The sequence below is a fragment of the Carex rostrata genome, chromosome 31, assembly GCF_964058835.1.
Source record: "Carex rostrata chromosome 31, lpCarRost1.2, whole genome shotgun sequence".
In the NCBI taxonomy this organism is placed as follows: Eukaryota; Viridiplantae; Streptophyta; class Magnoliopsida; order Poales; family Cyperaceae; genus Carex; species Carex rostrata.
In genome coordinates, this window is record NC_135948.1 from 2,209,946 (window position 1) to 2,233,446 (window position 23,501).

The 23,501-nt window shown below is 32.1% G+C and overlaps 3 protein-coding genes across 9 annotated transcripts in view; all 3 read left to right on the forward strand.

Annotated features, from left to right (window-relative positions):
• The window catches only part of ATRAD17 (RADIATION SENSITIVE 17), a 77,421-nt gene that overhangs the window by 5,265 nt on the left and 48,655 nt on the right, over window positions 1–23,501 (forward strand). For 3 of the 4 annotated variants that reach the window (XM_078295855.1, XM_078295858.1, XM_078295857.1), the window contains exon 10: window positions 220–701. In XM_078295855.1, the coding sequence (XP_078151981.1) occupies window positions 220–465 (246 nt within the window). In that variant the 3' untranslated portion in view covers window positions 466–701. Of the gene's footprint in view, window positions 1–219; window positions 702–23,501 lie in introns of those variants that run through there. The other variant, XM_078295856.1, reaches the window with a different exon arrangement.
• Window positions 8,763–11,347, forward strand: LOC144547583 (GDSL esterase/lipase At3g14820-like). The gene is made up of 5 exons (XM_078296258.1): window positions 8,763–9,068; window positions 9,339–9,469; window positions 9,564–9,791; window positions 10,461–10,722; window positions 11,043–11,347. The coding sequence occupies exons 1-5, from the start codon at window positions 8,771–8,773 to the stop codon at window positions 11,231–11,233; spliced, it is 1,110 nt and encodes a 369-aa protein (XP_078152384.1). The 5' UTR covers window positions 8,763–8,770; the 3' UTR covers window positions 11,234–11,347.
• Window positions 13,284–15,579, forward strand: LOC144547259 (uncharacterized). 4 transcript variants are annotated; one of them, XM_078295861.1, is made up of 6 exons: window positions 13,284–13,702; window positions 13,890–14,002; window positions 14,281–14,328; window positions 14,429–14,494; window positions 14,718–14,778; window positions 15,289–15,579. In XM_078295861.1, exons 2-6 carry the CDS (start codon window positions 13,985–13,987, stop codon window positions 15,351–15,353), a joined length of 258 nt encoding a protein of 85 aa, XP_078151987.1. In that variant the 5' UTR covers window positions 13,284–13,702; window positions 13,890–13,984; the 3' UTR covers window positions 15,354–15,579. The 4 variants fall into 4 exon arrangements, 3 of the variants coding, with proteins under 3 accessions (XP_078151987.1, XP_078151985.1, XP_078151986.1); XR_013509059.1 differs by lacking the exon at window positions 14,281–14,328; XM_078295859.1 differs by lacking the exon at window positions 13,890–14,002.

The following is a 23,501-nucleotide window of genomic DNA, read 5'->3' on the forward strand; positions in this document are numbered from 1 at the left end:
AAAAACAGATGAGAGCAGTATGTAAACCAACCCTTCTAACCCCAATCTAAAACATAATACTACCCAACCCCATATATTTCTAAGTCCAGGATAACAGAAAACCAAAATAACCAGATCACACACAAAATATACATCACAGAAATACATGACCAAACAATAGCACAAATCCTTTGAGTTGCTATGTTTTGTAATGTTTTACATTGTTGGAAAAAAATGAAGGATTGGATGCTTAGAGAAAGATATGAAAACTTAGAGACCTTTGGATCACATAGCCTGTCAGATTTAGCAACAGATTTTAAACCAGTCATGCAGCAACTTGAGTCACAATATTTGGAGGGTTCTCGTAATGCAACGAAAAGTCAAATCCAATGCCCAGTTCAGTCAAATACATTTTCTGTTGGAATTTTGGAGTCAGAAAGACCCAATTCTGATGAGGCTACTGAAGATGAAATAGAAGATTGGTAATGGATACTGATATTTTTAGTGAGTGTGTATGCGTGTGAAGCCAACAACTACCGTCCGAAGCCACAAAGGACCCAGCAACTGATGAGTTCTTCATCACTCAGTTTGTATAGATGGAAAATTAGTTGGTACCATGTAAATGGTCTAACAAGTTTTGTATTTTTCTCCAAGGGCCCTTTGTATAAATTTTTGAACCCTGTAGGTGTTGCTAATGCTGTATTACGCAAGTATCTTTCTGTTACATAGTTCAAATATAGTTATTCTAGTAGAGAAATTTAGATAAATGCATACATGTTAGAACTTCATGATTTAGATATTGAGAAATTTGGTTTAGTTGGAAGAGAAGGGAAGGGAGAGGGGAGCGGGATATATAAGAGGACAGTAATCAACAAGGGAAAGGCCCAGCGAGGTAAAGAGAAATCAAACTCAAGTGATTAATTCCAGATGATAAAATTTAGTGACCTCTAGTAGAATTTATCTTAAAAATTAAATTTAAGTGGCCAAGTAGAACATGAAAAATTAGTAAAACATTAAAGATAATTAATAGAAGATAAAAATTAATTAGTAGAAGATAAAAAATATCAAATAAAAGATGAAAAATAACTAGAAAGAAGATGAAAGATAGTTAGAAAAATATAAAAAAAAACAACTAATATAAGATAAAACACGACAATAAAAAAAATTAAAATCAATTAGAAGCTGAAAACAACAAGAATAAGAAAAAACTCGAGTGACTAATTTTAATAGTTGTATTTTGTCTTTTACTAATTGTCTTTTATCTTGTGCTAGTTGCTTTTCGTTATCTGTTAGTTGTTTTTCATCTTGTACTGGTTATTTTTCATGTTCTTCTAGTTGTCTTTCATCTTTTTAGTTGTTTTTCATTTCTTTATATTTTAATTGTTTTTCATATTCTTCGAGTTGTCTTTCACATTCTTCTATTGTCTTTCATTTTGTACTGATTGTCTATCATTTTCTACTGGCTGCCTTTGATATTCTTCAAGCCGTTTTTCATCTTCTTTTAATTATTTTTCATCTTGTACTGATTGTTTTTCATGTTCTAGTTATCTTTCATCTACTATGGTAGTGTTTCATCTTATTTTAGTTGTCATTTATCTTGTATTGGTTGTCTTTAATGTTATAATAGTTGTCTTTCATTTACTGTTGATTGACTTTCATATTCAACTTATTGTCTTTTATCTACAACTGGTTATATTTCATATTTTTCTAGTTATATTTCATGTTTTACAAGTTGTATATCATATTCTTCTAGTTATATTTCATATTTTTTTAGTTATATTTCATCTTGTACTAGTTGTCTTTCTTATTCTACAAGTTGTCTTCCATGTTACAATGGTTGTATTTCATTTACTACTGATTATTAGTCATCTTGCACTAGTTGTTTTGAATGTTTTGTTGGCTGTCTTTTATCTAATACTGGTTGTGTTTCATCTTATTCTATTTGTGTTTCATCTTGTACTAGTTGTTTTTCATATTCTACTGGTTATTTTTCGTCTAATACTGGTTGTGTTTCATTTTCTTCTACTTGTCTTTCATATTCTACTTGTTTTTCATATTTTTCTATTTATCTTTCATCTTCTTTTAGTTATTTTTCATCTTGTACTGGTTGTCTTACATGTTTTGCTAGTTGTTTTTTCATCTACTGTTGATTGTCTTTCATCTTCTATATATTGTCTTTCATGTTTAATTGGTGGTATTTCATTAACAACTAGTTGTTTTTCACCTTGTTTTAGTTGTCTTTCATCTTGTATTGGTTGTCTTTCATATTGTACTTGTTGACTTTCATGCTTAACTGGTTGTTCTTCATCTTTTATTAGTTGTCTTAAAACTTTTACTAGTTGTTTTTCAAGTTCTACTGATCTTTTTTTTTTTTAATATTTTTTTAGTTGTATTTCATATTCTTTTAGTTGTTTTTCATCTTCTTTTAGTTGTCTTTCATCTTCTACTAATTATTTTTCATGTTCTTTTAGTTGTCTTTTTAATGTTGTTATAATTGTCTTTCATATTCTTCAAGTTGTCTTTAACGTTCTATTAGGTTGTCTTTCATTTTCAACTAGTTATCTTTTATCTACATTGTATTTCATATTCTTCTAGTTGTTTTTTTTATATTTTTTTAGTTGTCTTTCATCTTGTACTGGTTATCTTTCATGTTCGACTGGTTGTTTTTCATCTTTGAAATATCATAAAGACCCCACCTAAACAAAATGCTTTCTAATGTTGTTCCATTTAAGTCTAGTCTGTATGTAGAAAAATCAAACTTAGTCTATGTTGTAATTTATATTATATATATATTCTACCAAGGGAGCCCACTGGTCTCTAACCATAGTCTTTGAACCGTTATCAACCCTTGTTAGCCTCGGTGTTAGTACTTACATGTTTATCCTTCTCACACAAGGATGCAACGACTAGACAACCTTATGGTATGTGGAGATCATTGGTATATAGTGGGCATAACTATGTATACAAGAATATTATAAAAAAATTATAGTATAAGGGGAATTCAAATCATAACGCAAAACAAAACATAAACATATATTAAAATATAATTAAGAATTCAAGTACAATTGAGCCATAGAGATGAGAAGTTTAGTTTCTCAAGGCCATATTGGAAAAGAAAATAAATAAAGAGAACATAAATTACAATCCAATTGAAGATGACAGAATGCCTCTTCTCCTTAACTCTTGATGGCTGTCCTTCTCTCTCTAAGTAACTCTCTAACCTAACCTTACTCTATAACTCTTTCTAGCTATATGATTCTGGAGTTGACACAATTGAACACACGCACTAAATCCTTTACAAAAGTGATATTTATAATATTTCTAAAGGAGCAGTGGAAATAGTGGAGATCATGGGAGACATGGGGTCCACCCATGATCTAGTAGGAATTGTCTAAAAATAGCGTGGCCTATGAGGAAAAATATATTTAAATTTTCTTTTTGTCTTATTTCTTGTTTTGTTGATTAAAATTTAGAAGGTTAATGTGAAATTCAGTGACTATTGTAAGATTGTAACAAAAAACTTGTATATAGGTAAGATATAGAGTTGAGTATTAGTGTTATTTTTTTCTAAAAATATTTGCAACAAAATTTATTTCTATACATTACATTCTAAATTGGAAGGGAAACCAATTCTATTGATTATAATGATACAAGGGTAAACCTTTCACCTCCTGTACTCTTCACCTCTAATTTAATTTTGTCAACCAAACATGATTCAATGAAAAAATTTATTTTCTTTCCATTCCCTTCCTTCCTGTACTCTCCATTCAAACAAGGTGTCAATAAATTAAGAAACGGGAGATTGACATTATTTATCGGACTGTTTATGCTTTATCTAGCAAAATTTGTACAATCACAATAGGGAATATTCCAGCTCCAAGTGTTATAGAAAAATGAAGAATTGAATTAAAAAAAAAACTTATAAATTGTTTACTATTTAATAGTGTAGTACTGCCCTTGGCAGCTTCTGTCAAGATATATTAAAAAAAAAGTTTAGTACTGTAGAAACAGATATAGACACAATATTAAGCTATAATGCTTTATACTTATAGTATAGTATATTGTAGAAGTTAACTAAATTTTAACATAGCGTATATTAGAAAAAAAATAATTTTTTTTTTATAAAAGAGACCTAAGCCCTTTCTATTGCAAAAAAGTTAACTTACACCTAGTAATTATTCATAACCTATTGCCAAACACTAAAAAGAACCCAAAATATAACAAAAAACATAAGCAACCATGCTAATCCACATAAAACATCAACAAAAACTAAGTCAACATTTATTCTAAGTTACCACATGGGGCTGGAACTAAGCCGCAACAAAGGGCTGAGGATATTAATATCTAAAACAAAAAAAGGCAACTGAGCCAGATCACTCCATCTGGGGCTGTGCATCTTCATAAAGCACCAGCTGGTACCTGAGCTTAGAAGAAATTATCCCTGAATTCTGGTCCACGGCGTCATCGTCTGGGTGCCAACTGGCAAGGGGAATAGCATCGGTGTCCACTGGTAGCCATAGAGACATGCATTCCTGTACCTGCGGCTTGACTTGACTTGTCCAATAATGAACAGAAGATATAATTAGTAGAATAATTTGTCGTATTGTTTTTTTCTTACCTGATTCAAAACATAGCTCGTTGCGATACTTCCAAATCGTCCAGCAAACCGCACTAAACACGAGTAACATAGCATCTTTTTGATGGGGAGGCAATTGTTTAGCAAAATGAACAATATCTGAAAATTTAATCCATTGTATGCTGGTCTGCTGACATGACCCCATGAAGAACCAAATTTGTTTAGTGAATGAGCAGGTCACAAGTAGATGGTCTTTGGTTTCAGGTTGATGGCAGAAAGATTCTTATTTTTTATAGGTATGGGGACTGTCCACCACAGCATAGCATGTCGTGGTTTGATCCCTGTGAAATTCAAAAATTGATACAAGGACTTTACTGTAAATTTTCCTTGTGCATCCCATCTCCAACTTAGCTTATCCTCTAAATGAGTAAAAGATAAATGACTAATAATCTCTAGCAATTCAATCCATTCAAAATATAGAACTCCATATAAGGATCTTCTAAACAGAAGGGGATCCCCTTGTGTATTGACTACCTGTTGAAGGGTAATGTCAGGGTTTATGCAAATTTCAAACAAATATGGGAATTTGGTTGCCATGGAGCAATTGCGGTACCATATATCCAACCAAAAGAGAACAGAACTTTGGCTGCCAGGTATATATTGTACACTAGCAGATCCCAAATGATATAAAGAAGAAATTATTAATCAAAATTCAAACTTGGTAGGAGAAGAAGAAAAAATGTATTTATTCAAAATCATGTGTTTCCATGCACTTGTATATGTGGGGTCTTTTAGTTTCCACCACCATTTCATTAGTAGTGAAATATTCATTTGTTTTAAATCAAGTATACCTAAGCCCCCAAATTCTTTTGCTAAACAAGTCGTGTGCCAATTCAAAAGTGAATACTTTAACCGTCATGCCTTGCAAAAGAAATCTACATCTAATTTGATCAATTCTTTTTATCACAAACATTGGTATCTTATAAATCGATAGGCAGTATAGTGGTACAGCTGACAATACGGAGTTAAGCAAAGTGAGTCTCCCTCCTATTGATAAGAGACTACCCTTCCAATTTTGTAGTTTTTTTCTCGATTTTATCAATGAGAAAAAACCAGTCAGCTTTTTTAAGTTTGTGAGTATGCAGTGGAAGAACTAAATATAAGAAGGAAAAAGAAGCAGGTTTACATCTGAAAATTTGAGCAAAGTAATCTAGATTAGGTGTATGTATGGGATATATTGAGGTTTTATCATAGTTCACTTTAATCCCCGACAAGGCCTCAAAGGCATATAGTGTCCACCAAGCTTTCTCAATGTTACTTGCCTCAGCCTTTAGAAATATAATGGTGTCATCCACATAATGACAATTGGTATGAGAGAAATGATCAATAGCTGGGGGGCCTAACCCTATCAATGAATTGGAATGTCTACCCTTATGAAAAAATTTACTAAGCGTATCAGCTGCAAGAATATACAGATAGGGAGACAAGGGATCACCTTGTCGGATCCCTCTTTTACAGAAGAAATAATTCGTAAGTTCACTATTTATATTGACACATGATTGAGAGCTGAAAAGCCACTCTTGGATCCAAAGTATCCATTTATGTCCAAATCCCCTAGATTTTAGAATGTCTAAAAGATATGACCAATTTATCTTGTCATATGCCTTCTCAAAGTCCACTTTGATAACTACCCCTTATTCCTTATTGTGTTGACAATGTTGGATTATCTCCTGACTAAGAATGACATTGTCTAGGATAAACCTATTTTTAATGAAAGCGGCTTGACTGGTATCAATGATTATATTCATAACTGATTCCAATCGAGATGTCAGAACCTTAGAAAGAATTTTCAGACTGCAACTAACTAAGCTAATGGGTCGGAATTTAGTGATGAGTTTGGCGTCTTTCTCTTTTGGGATGAGACAAATAATGGATTTATTCAGACTTTTTAAATTGGTGTGGTGGTGGAAAAATTGGAGACAAACTTGATATAAATCTAATTTGACTAGATCCCAAAATGCTTGATAGAATTTGAATGTAAAACCATTTGGTCCAGGTGACCCATGTGGTTCACACGCAAAGATAGCTTGTTTAATTTCTTCTAAACTAAAGGGAACTTCTAAGCTATGTTGTTCACTATCTGTAAGTTTATCACAATTATCCCAAAAATCAAATTCTAAAATAGCAGAGGTATCACCAGGAGTTCCTAAAAGATTTTTATCGAATGAAAAAAAAAAAAGATTTTTGATATCAGATTTGGTGGTAGTCGGCTACCCATTAATGTCTAAAGAAAGGATTTTATTCTTTTTAGATCTGTGGGTAGCCACAGTATGGAAATATTTGGTGTTTAATTTGGTCGCCCTCATCAAGCCATTTCTGTTTAGACCTGGCCTGCCAGTGTTTCTCCTTTTCAAGGTATATGTTATCTAATTGTTGTTTGGTCAGTACCCAATCATCAAATTCGGATGCTGTGAGATCCCTAATTTCTAAGATAATTTTGAGCTGTTTTAATCTAGCTAAGAGAGCTCTCTTCTCTTTCTTTTTTTTACTATAAAAATTCCTAGTCCAACCCCGAATTTTTTGCCTTAGGAATTTTAACTTGTTATTCTAGCTTTTACCAATATTAGAGGGGTCTAGGGTATATTGAGACCACCATTTATGTATTAATTCAACAAAATCTGATTGTTCTAACCAAAGCGGATCAAACCTAAATATATTTGATGGAAAGTCAATTTTTGAAGATACTTGAAGCATAATAGGGCAATGATCTGACCCATGGCTTCCTAGATCAATAGGTATACTAGCAGGATATAACTGTTCCCACTGCCCACTAGTAAAAAATCGATCTAGAAGGGCAAAATGTCGCCCATTGTTCCAAGTATATTTACGAGTAGTCAATCTATGTTCTACTAATTGGTGTTGATTCACAAAATTATTGAAGAGAGCACTAATATGTTTGATGGAAAGTCAATTTTTGAAGATACTTGAAGCATAATAGGGCAATGATTTGACCCATAGCTTCCTAGATAAATAGGTATACTAGCAGGATATAATTGTTCCCACTGCCCACTAGTAAAAAATCGATCTAGAAGGGCAAAATGTCGCCCATTGTTCCAAGTATATTTACGAGTAGTCAATCATGTTCTACTAATTGGTGGCGATTCACAAAATTATTGAAGAGAGCACTAATATATATATCAAAGTGAGAACCAGATTTTTCAGATCGGTGTCTAATGACGTTAAAATCTCCACATATAATCCAAGGTATATTGGAAGCACCTCTAATTTGGTCAAGTTATATCCACAAATCTATTTTTTTGGATCTATCTACCGGACCATACACGATGGTTATTTGCCATGTGTGACCATCAGCTTTACATTCCATCCTTAGATCTAACGAGAATTGATGAGTGGTATGAGATAGATATCTAAACTTGGTGCTATCACAGCCAAAAAGAATCCCTCCCGACCTACCGATGGAAGGGACCCATTGCCAAATATCGAACTGAGTGGAGATTGAATCAAGAATTCTACTCTTAAAATTTTCTCTTTTTAGTTTCTTGGATAGCTAAGAGATCTATTTTATTATCTACTATCATATCATGAAGTATTTGTCGTTTTTTGGAGGAATTTATTCCTCTTGCATTCCAAATTCAAGAAATTCATTGAGAAACTAAAACTTCCCCAGAATCTACAACAGGATCTAAAGTTTCTGTAGTATCATGAAAAATTTCAGAATCAGCTACCTTAAGGGAATCAGAATTTATAGCTGGGATATCATTATTTGTCAACACTAAAACTTGAGAAATATAAGTGTTTTGGATTTATCAATCAAAGAATGGAGATATGTCTCAAAAGAAGTCTCTAATTTCTTGAATGATATTAGTTGCTTCATCAGCATCATTACCTAGTTGGATCTTATATATTCTAAAGAGGTCTCTAATTTCTTGAATTACTAAATATTTTAAAAAAATATATATTAAAGGCATGAAGCCCATCTTCATTACTGAATATCAAGTTAACTTACATAAGGCTATTGTTCAGCTATACCTCACATCATCAAATAACGTACACTAGAAAATTACTAAAATCAAGCGTTTACTAAAATTTGAAGTAAGATTTAACTAAATTTAAACACCAATCAGCTGAGGACAGGGTTTCATATGCTAAATATTTAAATGCACGAACATATCCCTTCCTTAGGAAGAGCTTGATATGATCTATAGCTCATGCAAAATGAAATTTCCACAATTTAGATTTCTTGTACTGTCAATAACTATTTCCCATTGGCTTCAATGGGGGGTCATGGTACAAGCTCAGGCTCCGAGCAAGAACTTGTCAGAGCTGATCATACCATCCGTGTTGTTTTTTGGAGACTCAATCATAGACACAGGAAATAACAACCAACTCATCACATTCACCAGGGCAAACTTTCCACCTTATGGCAGAGATTTTATTGGCAAGAAGGCCACCGGACGATTCTCAAATGCAAAAGTAATATCAGACGTAATTGGTACGCATGGGCAGATCCTAGTCAATCGTGCTCAGCCACCTCTATGATTTTAAAATTTTAATTATGTATATCAAAATTTAAATGAATTTTAACTTTTTCAAATTGAAATGCTAAATGTGTACTTGTAGCTCAGTAACTAGAATTTTACTTTGTGATTGTAGAGATTTGAGTTCAAATTCTATCTCAACCCCCAGTCAGAATACATATGCTTTACATGCATAAGCACATACTTGGACAATATAAAATCTAATTAATTATGTGCACTTGCAGCTTCTCACATAGGACTGAAAGAGTATGTCCCTCCTTACCTCGCCACAAATTTGACAGCAAATGACCTCCTTACTGGAGTGAGCTTTGCTTCGGCTGGTACTGGATTTGAAACCACCACATCTGTGGCTCAAGTAAATCTTCATTTATTATCATCAAAGCAAAACATGAATGACATAATCAGTATTTCAGTACTTGTATGGTGTAAACTTGTGCGAACAATTGTAGGAGGCAATACCGATGAAGAAGGAACTAGAGATGTTCAAAGAGTACAAGAAGAAGTTGGCAGCAGCAGTAGGAAAGAGCAAGGCATTATTTGTCATTTCCAAAGCTGTGTATGTAATTTGTGCAGGGAGCAATGATGCGGTGCAGTACTTTCAATCGACGAGTAGAGAAAAATTGAACCTGACACAATATAGTGAACATCTAAAAGACATGGCTATACAGTATGTAAAGGTAATTATAATTTAGTGCGACAATTCTGTGTATATACATATTATTGAGGCATTCATATTCTCACATTAATTGTGCTGAATAAACATGCATCATTGGAATCTATTCACAACTCCACCCCGCCCATAATTTCTTCAAGGAAGGCCTTCTTTAATTCAATAAACTGTAATTTTTTTTTGGTGAAAATGCAGTCTTATTGATTTTCTTTTCTTGTGCAAAATCCTTGAAGAAGATAACTATTTTTTTTTTCTGAAGAAAAATGTGGCTCTAGCCCACATTTGTATTATAACTATGTTTCAAAGATTACTTCTTAGAAACTGAACTCTAGAAAAATAATATAATAAATATTACCATGCATGCGGCTATTTTCACAACAACAAGATATGCACTTTTCGCGAAAAAAAAAAAGCATTTATAACGGTACTCTGTCGCGAAAAGTACCATCACTAATAGAAAAAACACGTTTATGATAGTACTCCGTCGCGAAAAGTCACTTTTTACTCTCGCGAAAAGTGCCAGTCTTTTGTAGTATTTTTTGCTAATTAAATTTGTTTTTGTCTTCTGACTGTTCCTAACACAGTTACTAAATTAAGGTTAAGCAGTGTGTTTTGAAACTTGGAATCTTGTTAATTGTTTATTGCTTCTAAGTTGTGCTTGCAACTATTGCTATAGGACCTCTACAAGCTTGGTGCTAGACGTTTAGCTGTAGTTGGCCTACCACCAGTCGGTTGCGTACCATCCCAGAGGACCGTGGCAGGAGGTGGTAATAGAACGTGTGTGGCCAACCGAAATGAATTTGCATTGATGTACAATTCCAAGTTGAAGGCTGAGATTAATCGGCTCAAGAAAACCAACGAGCTCCCTCAGTCCAAGCTTGCTGCTGTAGATATTTATCCGATACTCATGGATCTCATTCAGCGTCCTCAGAAATATGGTTAGTTAAATTAATGATTAGATAATAATGTAATATTTCAGGTGTAATTACTATTTAATAGCTCTCCAAAATAGAACAAGTAAATATCAAAAGGAAAAAAAAAATATCAGCTTTAAGCCTTCCACATTATTATGTAATCAATCTCAATGGTCAACCAACAAAAATAATTGGGGAACAATTAAACAATTACTGGTACAGTCAGTACCGACTCCTGATGACACTGATGAAATCTTTTCGGTAGATGCTACATAAAGATTGCTTGAAATTTTTGAGATACCATGCATTATCATCACTCAATTTCAATTTGTGCATTTTTTCAGGGTTTAAGGAGTCAAGAAGAGGGTGTTGTGGAACAGGGTTAATAGAGGTGGCAGTTCTGTGCAACATTTTGTGCAAAACATGCGCAAATGCCTCAGAATATGTGTTTTGGGATAGCTACCATCCCACACAGAGAGCATATGAGTTCATTGTTGCCGATATTATTGATGAAACACGGGCTGCTCTTACCTAGAAGCCATTATCTTTTGAATTTTTTATACTCCAAAGCTTTTGAACTTCTTGAATTTTAATTTTCTAGTGATAGATTATTTGTAGACTACAAATGTCATTTTTGAATGCTAACAATGTTTTCATCGAGAGTTGAACTCTCACAATTTTGCAGCTTCTGTAAAGCTTTTTAAAAAAAATAATATTTTATGTTCGAACTCAAGCATTATATATGTGTGTGTCTCTGTGTGTGTGTGTATATATATATATATATATATGTATATATGAATATATGTATAATTGTATATATGTATATGTATATGTGTATATGTGATCAACAATTTTGTCAGCTAAAATTTTTCACTTCAATATAATATTAACACTTGTGATCGACTTGCAAATTACTTTGTTACATTTTCCATAATTGTTGAGTTTATTATAATAATTAAATTTGAAGTAGATAAATAACTTAGAAGCGGTGGGATTCAAATGGTCTCAAATTTACTGTTTATTTATTTGTTCATTTATTTTTTAGACTTCAAATTATTTTTAGTTGTTGCTTAGACGCAATATATAAAATGGAATTCAAGCTGTCCCACTTTATCTCGAATGCGGTATGTCCATTAGGAAAATAGAAAAAAGAAAAAAAAAAAAAGGCGATGCTAACATTGCACCGAGAAAAAAGTGTGTTTAGTTTGAACAATTAAAAAACCTTGAGGAAACCAACCAAAAAAGAAATTGAAAGTTTCAAACAAACATAATTAAATATTTCACAGGTCAATTTGGATTAATGATTTGGAAATTCTGAAATTCGAATATATATATATATATATAACATATAAAAAGGAGTGAGGCTATGGTAATATTCATACTATGTATCGACCCGTGTTATATATGGATTCATATTTTTATTTTTAAAATTAAAATAATTTATCTGAATTATTAAATATGATCTCCATATAAAAATTTACATCAAATTTCATACTTTTTTATAATTTATCTGAACAATTAAATACTTTTTTAGAAATAACTACAAAATTATTGTTCTTCAGAAAATCTAGACCATTCAAAAACTGTAAATTTGTACATATCTAAAAAATAGTAAAAAATTCTCAAAAAATATAAAATTTTGTTTCCAAACACATTTTAATATAAAAACCTTGTTGAGTGGTTTGATCGAATGTTTGAACTTTGAGAACAACAATAAGGATGTAAGACACAAATGAGACATAAAAAATACGAAACATTTGAACCTTATTCTAAATTAAATTCGATTTTATTTAATTATTATGGACCATTACTTGTTGTAAAAAATAATAATTAGGTTTTATCATCATAACAATCTCTCAAACAATTAATTTAAGAAACAATTGCGGAATAACGCACACTTGGATGATGTAGAAATCTCAATTAATTTCGTCATATTGTGCGCACACTTTTGAGTAATGGAGAAACATTACTAGTGTCTCGATATATATATATAGAGGTATTGTGTCCACTGAAACTTTGAATTAATTTGGAACTTTTTAATGTTATCATAATAAGCTTATCACTTGAACTACTAGTCAAACTTGCACAAAGAAAAGAGTTCAAATACTTAAGTTTTTTTATATTTTATTGTGGTTTATATTTTTTTTTATCTATATTTTTAAAATTTAAACAACCAATGTGAATCACTCAACGTGATTTTCATATATTAAAATATGTTTTGAGATCAAATTTTATAATTTTTTTTTAACTATTTTTTAGATAGATACAGATTATTATTTTTGGACCATTCTAAAACAGTAATTTTGTATCTATCTAAAAAATAGTAAAAAGTAAAAACTGAGCTTTGTTAATTTTTATTATCATTTCAAACATACCTCGACCCGTTTCTTTATTTTATGATATTATAATTTGAATACACACTATAGCAAAATGGAGCTTCAACGACCGGTGGTGGCATCGGTCGCTAATGCTCAATTTCTCTTCAAAAATAAAAATTTTCACTCAAATTCTGGCGACCAACTGTATCAGCGACGAGCGATATCACACAGTTGCTGAATTTTTTTTTTTTTTAAATCTATGAAAAAAATGGGGCTGCTGAAAAATAAAACGCGCGCCACTCCGCCGCCAAAATCAAAACGCAGCTCTCCGCCCCGATGCTAGAGTTCTGGTGCCACCTCCATCTCCGCTCACCTCCATCTCCTCCTCTCTCTCCTCCGCGCGCCTCAATCTCCTCCGCCAGAACCCTAAATCCCTCTTCTCCTCCACGAAGCAGCAACTACTCCATGCTAGATCCTCTTCCACTCAGTGCCTCAATCCCTCCTCCACTCAGTGCCTCAATCCCTCCTCCACTCAGTGCCTCAATCCCTCCCCACGGACTGCTTTCTCTCTTCCAATCCCTCCTCAACCTCTTTTTCTCCTTTGATCCCATTGTAATAGGCCGCAACACCCAGAATTCAGGGCATATCAAGAACTGGTGCTCATCAATTGTGCCAAATTTGCTGAGGTAAGCAGGATCCGTGTTTCTCAATTTTCAATTTGCTGGAAACACTCAGCCGTTCACACCACAAAATTAGGTTTCTTTATAAGTTTGAATATTTGGTTGTTGGCAATGAAGATCTGCATAGATTGCGCATTGATTATAGTGAAAATTCTTTGTTCAACTTGTATTAATTTAATCTTTTTCATGCTAGCCTATATGGTGTCCGGTATACCGGATTAATTAATATTGTGTCTGGTATACCGGGTTTTGTAGGATCATGATCTGGTTCATGACAAACAAGTAGAAATGTCAATATCAGAAGAGGTACTTATCTTATTTTTATAGGATCATTATCCGGTTCATGACAAAAAAAAAATGGAACTTGGTTAAAAAACGGTTAAAAAACCAAATCAGTACCAAAATCATAGAATAACATTGAAATGTTGGTTCCAATGAGTGTTCAACAAAATCCCCAAATACCTGACCATTAAAATCAGCAAGCAAACTTAAAATTTTTCTTGCAATAGTTTTTGCAATATCAGCATAGATGAAAGTGACATAGCAATTTCCTTTTTGTAACAATTTTTCTTTTGTAAAATAAGATTTTATTTGAAGAAAAACCTAAAGATATCTATAGCAGCAATCAAGTGGTTAGTTTCCTGTTTTATACTGGTGCAAATTAGTTATTTAGCATTACCATCCATCTTTCAGAAAAGTTATTCTACTACTTTTCCTTTCTTTTGGTAAAAGGTTGACCATGAAGAATCGGCTGAAAGTGGAATCACCAATCCTCGTATGCTTGGTACCCAACAAGAGGTTTTGCTATTTCTCTTTATTTTTTAGTTATTTTACTATAATTTTTGTTGTGAGGAATGCAAGGAATATAACAAATTTTGATATTAGTAATCTATTGTTTAGAAATTGTCAATACATAATATTGGTGCCTCTCAATTATACTGTTTTACTATGATTTGACATTCTCTTTAATTTGGAGACTATTGGCAAGATATTAAGTAGTTTTCTTTTATTGATAAACTAGAACATTACTGGTGCAAGCGAGTTACGAGAATGCAATGACATGCTCGAAGAAACAACTTCAGGTATAATAGCTATGCAAATTTATTTTTCTTTAAAAGAGTTGGCAAACACCGTTGCTTAAATTTCAATAATGACCTTATGTTCCAATATTTGTATTTTATAAATATAGCCTAGTGTTGTTGGAGAAATCAAATTAAAGACTCCCCAGCTCATAAATTAAATATAGCCTCGTATTGCTTAAATTTCAATAATGACCTTCTTGACCTCCTGTGACAGATCAGCCAGTGCGGGTTGATCAAAAGTCCAAATCCAAAATCCACTTACACAGTTGGATAGAGGACAGAAAAACAAGTGGTTTAGAGCCGAAGTTTTCTCCATTTGGATTTTTCTGCTATTTTCTAGCTATTTTCAAAGTTAGACTTTTCAAAAATATAAAAACAGCATATTATACAGCATATATAATTTGAATTTCTCCCTATCGGCTTATCGTTTGAAGCTGAAATTTCTTGCAATAAGTCCTCCTTGCTTGGTACATTTTATTAATTGGTGTTACTATCATTTGCATTTGTTAGATTCATGGTTGATCATCATGCTAGGAGAGAACGCACTGAAATCTATGCGTTCACTACAAATGTAAGAAACATCTTTAGAAAATAAGTAAATTTGTAACTAATGGAGTTTCTAACTTTGTAGAAAAATATCAATGTGCGTATATATATGTGATGGCTTTTTATTTATGTTATATGATATCATGTTGTATTTCAATGTTGAATTGTTGTACGATATTTGATATTAAATTCGAATCGAGCTATTATGTATGTTATGATTATTTGATATTATATTCGAATCAAGTTATTATTTTATATTATTGTTTGATCGATGTGAATGTTTGGTTCGTGTGGTACCAATTAAATGGGGAAAAATTAAATAACAAAAAAAACCTAAAAAACTGACATAAGGGCAAAACCGGTCGCTGATGTCTTTACATGACGTCATCAAAAACTAATAGCGACCAAAACAAATTGGTCGCTGATAAGTCATCAGTGACCGGGATGATATCATTCAGTGACCGGTGACGTCATTGGGAAACATCAGCGAAAATGCCTTCAGCGACCGGTTTTTACCATCAGCGACCGAGATCTGTTGTAGTGATATTAGGACTAAGAATAATGACGATATTTCGTCAGACGGATCTAATTAAATAACTGATTTTGTGAGTTTTTCAGAGTTTAATTATACTTTTAGGTTAGCCCGGAGGCAATATATATGTTGCTTTGTGTTGTAAATTATTATTATTATTATATTTTTGGGTGTTGCCTTGGGGCCATTTGTTGCTTTTCCTTTTAACCGTCCCTGTTCATATAGCAGCTGGGGTCTATCCATTATAAAAGATGATGTCCACATTGCACTAGAGAATGATTGTATATTTATGACTTTATCATTCAAAAAATTCATGTTACATTCAGTATTTTTTTCTTCTTCCGGAAGTCTATGATTTTTCATGAATAACACATTTTTTTTCTTGAAATGATATTAAATGTATTGATTGTATAGTCTAATATGCACATAAACATAGTTTTAAACAAAGGTTTAAATAGCATTTATTATGTGATAGCGGAACGGTTGAAAAAACAATGCTATTGTCATATTGTGCCACTATAGTGCTGATAACGTCATAGCTTTTAAGGTCCAAAGATACTATAGTGCACTATTTAGAACCCTGGTTTTAAACATTGTATTTGGTAGAAATTTGCTTCTGTAAAACATATTTTATTGAAGAAAATACTAAAATTGGTTTTGACCATTTGATAAATCAAATACAATATTGAAAAAAATAAATATAATGATTTAGTATTATTTTGATAACAGATCTTATAAAGGGAGAAGGGAATTTTTTTGGGGGGATATGGAAAAGGGGATGTTTTTTCTTTAGCCAATTTTGATTCTCATCAAAATATTGTGTATTTATATAATTACATAATGTTTTTGTATGACAAAACTTGATCATCAAATAACAGTCATCCAATCAAATTTAATTTATATATATTGGCATAATAAATATTTTTTTAAATGAGGAGGGTTCAAATACCTCCATTTTTTGTGCCTCCACCATACCTCCATTTTTTAAAACTTTAATAACTCAAAATTTAAAACTTAAAAGTCAAAATAAAACCGTTGGATATGATCTACGTCATTTTATTTATGCACATGTAAAAAATTATGACATTTCAATTTTATTTTGATTATCATCAAGAGCTTGTAAAAATGCATTAATATGGATGATTTCTAGACGTTGATTTTTGAACTTATTGATTCACATAAAAACAAAATTAAAATGTGATAATTTTTATGAGCACATAGAGAAAATAACATAGATCACATCTAACGGTTTTATTTTGACTTTTAAGTTTTAAATTTTAAGTTATTAAAGTTTTAAAAAATGAAGACATGGCAGAGGCACAAAAAATGGAGGCATTTGAATCCTCCTCTTTTAAAATATAGAACACAACATTTGCAAATGTACAACTGTCAACCAACAGATTCGACACAACATTTGCAAATGTACAACTGTCAACCAACAGATTCGACGCATTTTTTTTTTATAAAAGGCTTCTTTGTCCGTTTCATTAAAGAAACAAAGTACCAAAACAATACATCACAGTTCTTAGTGTTTAAGCAAGCAAAATATGTAGCTAACTAATAAAATAACTGCAAAGAGATGTCTTAACAAGGCTAATTAATATAGACATTTTTAGATAGATTATAAATTTCTTGAAAGCATTTAAGCAGCAAATGGGGCTGGGGCGCATTCCCATCACAATTTTCAGTTGGATCCCATATTTGCAGGGGCACCACCTCAATCTCCTGGGGCAACCAATCAGCAACCACCACCTCTCTAATATGCTTTTTAATATTCCCTGTCCAATAATTAATAAGAGAAACCACCATTAGCACAATAGATCGAAAATATTTTTTCTTAGTATTTTGAAAACAAGATTCATTGTGAATTTTCCATATCCAACACAAGACACTGAACATGATAAGGAAAGCAGTTTGAGAGTGTTTAGGCAGGAAGAGAGCAAAGTTGATGATGTTCTTAACACTAGACCATGTATAGAACTGATCTTGGCTCTTACCCATTCAAAACCACAGATGTTGTGCTAATCTACATTTAAGAAATAAGTGTTCAGTAGATTCGATGTCAGAACAGAATTGACATGAGGTATTGCCTACCCATCCTTTTTTACACAAATTATGTTTGGTTAATATTCGGTTCCTAGCTACCGACCACATGAAAATTTGAATTTGGTAAGGAATAGGCAGCTGCCACCATATCATTGGATTAGGAAAGCAGACTCCCCTAAAATTCATAATTTTATATATTGATCTAACATGGAAGAACCCAGAAGCCTCCCATTTCCAAGCCAACCTGTCATATAAATGAGTGAAGGAGAAAGAACTAAGGGAATGTAGAATAGAGTTCCATTCTGAGAGAGTGATAGAATCAAATTGCCTTCTAAACTTAACTGCTACCCCTTGAGAAGAAATTACGTCTCCAAGAGAAACATTTTTGGATGCACAAATGTCATACAGTTGTGGATAGATGAATTTTAATGGAATTTCATTATTCCAAGGATCTGCCCAAAAGTTGAGCTAAGATTGTGTACCTGGGTGATAAACTACACTGCATTTACCTATAGTTTGTAATGACATAATTGCTTTCCAAAATGGGGAGTAAGGAAGAGCTGGAGTAGAGTAATATTTATCACTAATAATTGTTTTCCATAAACTAGTATAACCATGATCCTGGAATTTCCACCACCACCGAAGTAGCAAAGCTAAATTCATTTGTTTGAGGTTTAATATCCCCAACCCACCTACATCCTTGGCCATGCAAGCCAAAGGCCAATTTACTAATGCATATTTTTTTCCTACTCTTAGAAGTCCCTTGCCATAGAAATCGACATCTAATTCTATCCAATTTTTAGAGCACATACTTCGAAATTTTATAAATGGAAAGGGTATACAGAGGGATGGAAGACAAAACTGAGTTGATCAAAGTAATTCTCCCCCCGATGGAAAGCAATTGACCTTTCCAATTTTTTAATCTCTGTTCTACTTTTGCAATTAAAAAATCCCTATCTTTTCTAGTAAGTGTAGCCTTATGAAGAGGCAAGCCGAGATATCTAAGAGGGAAATCATCATGTTTACATCTAAACAATTCTGCTAATTGATCTCCTAAAGCATAATTAATAATAAACAATTCAATTTTTTGTAAATTCATTCTAATACCTGAAATGGCCTCAAATACTAACATAGTCCACCAAGCATATTCAACATTTGTTGGTTCAGCCTTTAAAAACATAATGGTATCGTCTGCGTAATGGCAGTTGGTAACATAATACCCATTCTGACAAGCTGGACCTAAACCCTTAAGCAAATGAGCATGTCTACCTTTTGTAAAAAGGTGACTCAATGTATCTGCAGCTAAAATAAAAAGAAAAGGGGAGAGGGGGTCCCCTTGCCGAACCCCCCTCTTACAGTAGAAATATTGTGTGAGTTCCCCATTTACATTTATACACGATTGGGAGCTATGTAACCAAGCATAAATCCATTTAATCCAAGTATCACTAAACCCTCTAAGATTTAATACTTCTAACAGATATTCCCAATGTATGGTGTCATACGCTTTCTCAAAATCAACCTTGACAATGACACCTAGTTGATTACAGGTTTGACAGGAATGTATGATTTCTTGGCTAATGAGAACATTATCTAAAATATATCTATCTTTAAGAAAGGTAGATTGACTAGGATCAATTAATCGGACCATGATACTGTCTAGCCTATTTGTAAGTATTTTTTTACTATTTATTAAGCCACTTTGAAAATCACTAATCCAACGGTATAACTTCTGATTTTACTGTTTAGTTAAGCCACCGTTAGATCAACGATTTTCAAAGTGGCTTAATAAATAGTAAAAAAAATTTAGAAAAATGTAAAATTTGGTCTCGTAGAACATTTTAATATGGAGATCACATCTAACGGTTTGGATCGATCATTTAGACTTTAAAAATCGGAAAATGACTTAGTTGCATGGGAGGCTAGAAATAATCGATTGTTTATTAGCCTACCTCTATATATATATATATATATATATATATATATATATATAGAGAGATGGGCTATGGTGCATTGCAATGCATATGCCGTGGTGTGCATTGGACCATAAATCACCGATTCAAAGTCCAAATGACCGATCCAAACCGTTCATCTTGTTCTCCATATTAATATGTGCTTGGAGACCAAATTTTACATTTTTTGGAATTTGTTTACTATTTATTATGCCACTTTGAAAATCGCTGATCCAACGGTGACTGTTTGGAACAGTAAAATCAGAAGCCACCGTTGGATCAGCGATTTTCAAAGTGGCTTAATAAATAGTAAAAAAATTCCAAAAAATGTAAAATTTGATCTCCAAGCACATATTAATATGGAGAACAAGATGAACGGTTTGGATCGGTCATTTGGACTTTGAATCGGTGATTTATGGTCCAATGCACACCATGGCCTATGCATTGCAATGCACCATAGCCCATCTCTATATATATATATATATATATATATATATATATATATAGAGATGGGCTATGGTGCATTGCAATGCATGGAGGGGTTTGTGCATTGGACCATAAATCTAAAATTCAAAATTTAAATGACCGATCCAAACCGTTCATCTTGTTCTCCATATTAATATGTGCTTGGAGACCAAATTTTACATTTTTCTGAATTTTTTTACTATTTATTAAGTATTTTACAAAATTGTTGATCCAACGGTGGCTTAACAAAACAGTAAAATCAGCAGCCACCGTTGGATCAACAATTTTGTAAAATACTTAATAAATAGTAAAACAATTCAGAAAAATGTAAAATTTGGTCTCCAAGCACATATTAATATGGAGAACAAGATGAACGGTTTGGATCGGTCATTTGAATTTTGAATTTTAGATTTATGGTCCAATGCACAAACCCCTCCATGCATTGCAATGCACCATAGCCCATCTCATATATATATATATATATATATATATATATTTGATGTTAGTTATTTTCATGAGGGCAACTTTTTTTTGCTGAAAATTAATATGCTATATTTTTTTTCATCTACTTGGCTTAACAAGTCTTTTTCCATGTGAGGTTGGTGCTGCAGCTTTTGTTACTTAAAAAGGTGCAACTGGGGAGAAGATGGGGATGGCTGTTTTATTTTTATAGATTGGTCGGTGCTGCTGGTCAGTCGCCACAACTAACCATTGGCCATTGGCTCTTTTCTTTATTCAATAAAGTACCCTCACCAGAAAAAAATTACGGTAGTTTACTACTTTACTTGCTAGCCTGGGGAGTGGGGATTCTTTGAATTGGCTGCTCAGCAATCACTTGTCTCACATCATTATTCATCACACATTTTGGTGACAAAAAAGCAAAAGGAAAGAAAAGATTCTCTAATAAGGAATCTCAATTTGTCGAGGAGGCTTCATCTCCAGTTACGTCAACTGAGAGGGTTCATTGGGTGTCCAAGCCCAAAGAGGGTTGAGAAAAATTGGATATAGTGTTGCCACGTGTCAAATCCCCAAATATAATTTTTATTGGCGCTGATTATTGAATGATTACAAATTAAGCTGGTAAAATCATATACTTTTTAAATTTTTAGTACATGAAGCATTCTAACGGAAATATCCGACGTGCAAAATAAATTTACAATATATATGGATATAATAAATCAGAAAAATAATGATTCAAAAAAAAAAAGATACAAATAAAATATACAAAAAACAAAAGGTGCCGTGGTTCATTTTCTCATCTGTCCTTCGCTGGTGCATTCCTGGTTGGTTTCCACAAGTCCACAACTAAAAGTATCAAAAGAATAAGTTTGGGAATGCAATTCTTACAATTAGTACCTTTCTTGTTTCTTTTTCTGATTTTACCTTTTCTTTTATTTTACATTTTTTTCTATTGTTTTTCTAAATGGATTTCTACCCAGAAACTCAAAAAACTCTGTAACCGATTATAGTTAATGAAAAAACGAATATCTGGTCAGACCTTAGTTGATTATCTAAAAAAAAAGATCTATAAAAAAAAATCAACGGATCTATGAAAAAACGAAATTATTGTTTGGATAAAGTACAAAAATAAGTGAAAAATAGCTCATTTGTTATCGATACAAAGAATATATTTCAAAAAGTGAGGCTATATATGGCATATTACGGATCAAGTCATGCTGTGGATTTATATTTATATTTTCAAAGTTAAAACTTTTTAATTCAAACCAATAAACATAACCTCTATATGAAAATATACTTGAACACTAAATTTTACATATTTTAGAACATTTGTACTTTATTTTTTATAGTTAGAAAAATCACTTGATATAATAAATTTGGACTATATGAAAATAGTGATTTTCTACATATTTAATAATTAATATAGTAAAAAAATTCTAACAACGTAAATTTTAGTTCTGATGTACATTTCTACATGGAGATATGTTTGATGGTTCTAGTTTGAATTTTTAAAATAGAGATGTGGATCCATAGCATCAGTCGATCTGTAATATATTGTAATATATATGCATATTACTATAGTCTAACTCATATATCAAAACATTAATATTTTACAAAATAAATAAAAAGTTTGCCAATTTTATTGATAACACAGAATATAATGTTGCCTGTACAAGCATTAATTAAATTCGAGACTAATTTGGAGAGGAGTCAAAAAGAATAATTAATATTAAATGCAGATATTATCTCAGGGAGGGGAATTATCACCGTCCAAATAAACTTGTTACCCGTCTGATTAAGTTTACTTTTTAAACTACTTGAGATCGTAAATAGACCCCATTTTAGACTTACAAGAAAACAATTTATCCATAAATATTTCATTATTTGCTATATATAACTGGAAACTTCCAGTACCATCACAACAAGAATGAGACATTTTTCACGAGGATAAAAAAATGATTTTTTACAACGAACTACTCTCATTGTTCAGGTTTTTCTTTTTGCAATGGACTACCGTCATAAATATGTTTTTTCTTTCGCAAAAAGTGTATACTTTGTTGTAGTGCATGTCTCCCACTTGTGCATTAGATCACAAAACAATGAAAAAGATGGAATATCACTAATGTCTGTACTCTTTGAGAAGAAAAAAAAATCTAACATCACAAAAATTTCAATGAATGTATCTTCAAAACTCCGTACTCCATTTTTATTCACATCAATTCTAGGCTTTCTATATTCAATAGGAGCTAGAAAAAACTTGAAATGAATTCAAAAGCTAATTATTTTTTGAGCGATTACAAATTTCATGTTCATGACATTTCTGCTTAAGTATGGATCAGAAAGCGTTGAACACACAGTAAATTCAACAGCATCTCAAATTCACGACGTAACCACTTCAGATTAATAATAAAAATTCAGTCAGCCAACTTAATTAATTTTTCTACCTTTGAAACGGATATATGAAACAACAATTAATAATGATTTAAATATTATTTTGAATTTTGTTTTGCAGGTGAGCAAACCACAAAGCGAAAATGCGTTTGGAAGGAGATAATGGAGATCATTATGGCAAGTTCAAGATTCAGAAATAATTTGTTAAGATCTATAAGTTTCATGATTTGAATCTAGCTAATACAAATATAAATCGAGAATAATTTGTTGTTTATTATCGAAGTATCATAATCATATCAATTATATATGAAAATATTTTTTACAAAATAAAAAGT

What these genes read in the sequence shown, in the direction of transcription:
- LOC144547259 (XM_078295859.1), top strand. Translation starts at nt 13,353, where the DNA reads ATGCTAGAGTTCTGGTGCCACCTCCATCTCCGCTCACCTCCATCTCCT. An exon ending in TCTATAGCAGCAATCAAGTG is followed by an intron (nt 14,329 to 14,428) that starts GTTAGTTTCCTG and finishes TTTTGGTAAAAG; the next exon opens with GTTGACCATGAAGAATCGGC. An exon ending in TGCTTGGTACCCAACAAGAG is followed by an intron (nt 14,495 to 14,717) that starts GTTTTGCTATTT and finishes TTGATAAACTAG; the next exon opens with AACATTACTGGTGCAAGCGA.
- LOC144547583 (XM_078296258.1), top strand. Translation starts at nt 8,771, where the DNA reads ATGATCTATAGCTCATGCAAAATGAAATTTCCACAATTTAGATTTCTT. An exon ending in TGGCTATACAGTATGTAAAG is followed by an intron (nt 9,792 to 10,460) that starts GTAATTATAATT and finishes CTATTGCTATAG; the next exon opens with GACCTCTACAAGCTTGGTGC. An exon ending in TCAGCGTCCTCAGAAATATG is followed by an intron (nt 10,723 to 11,042) that starts GTTAGTTAAATT and finishes GCATTTTTTCAG; the next exon opens with GGTTTAAGGAGTCAAGAAGA.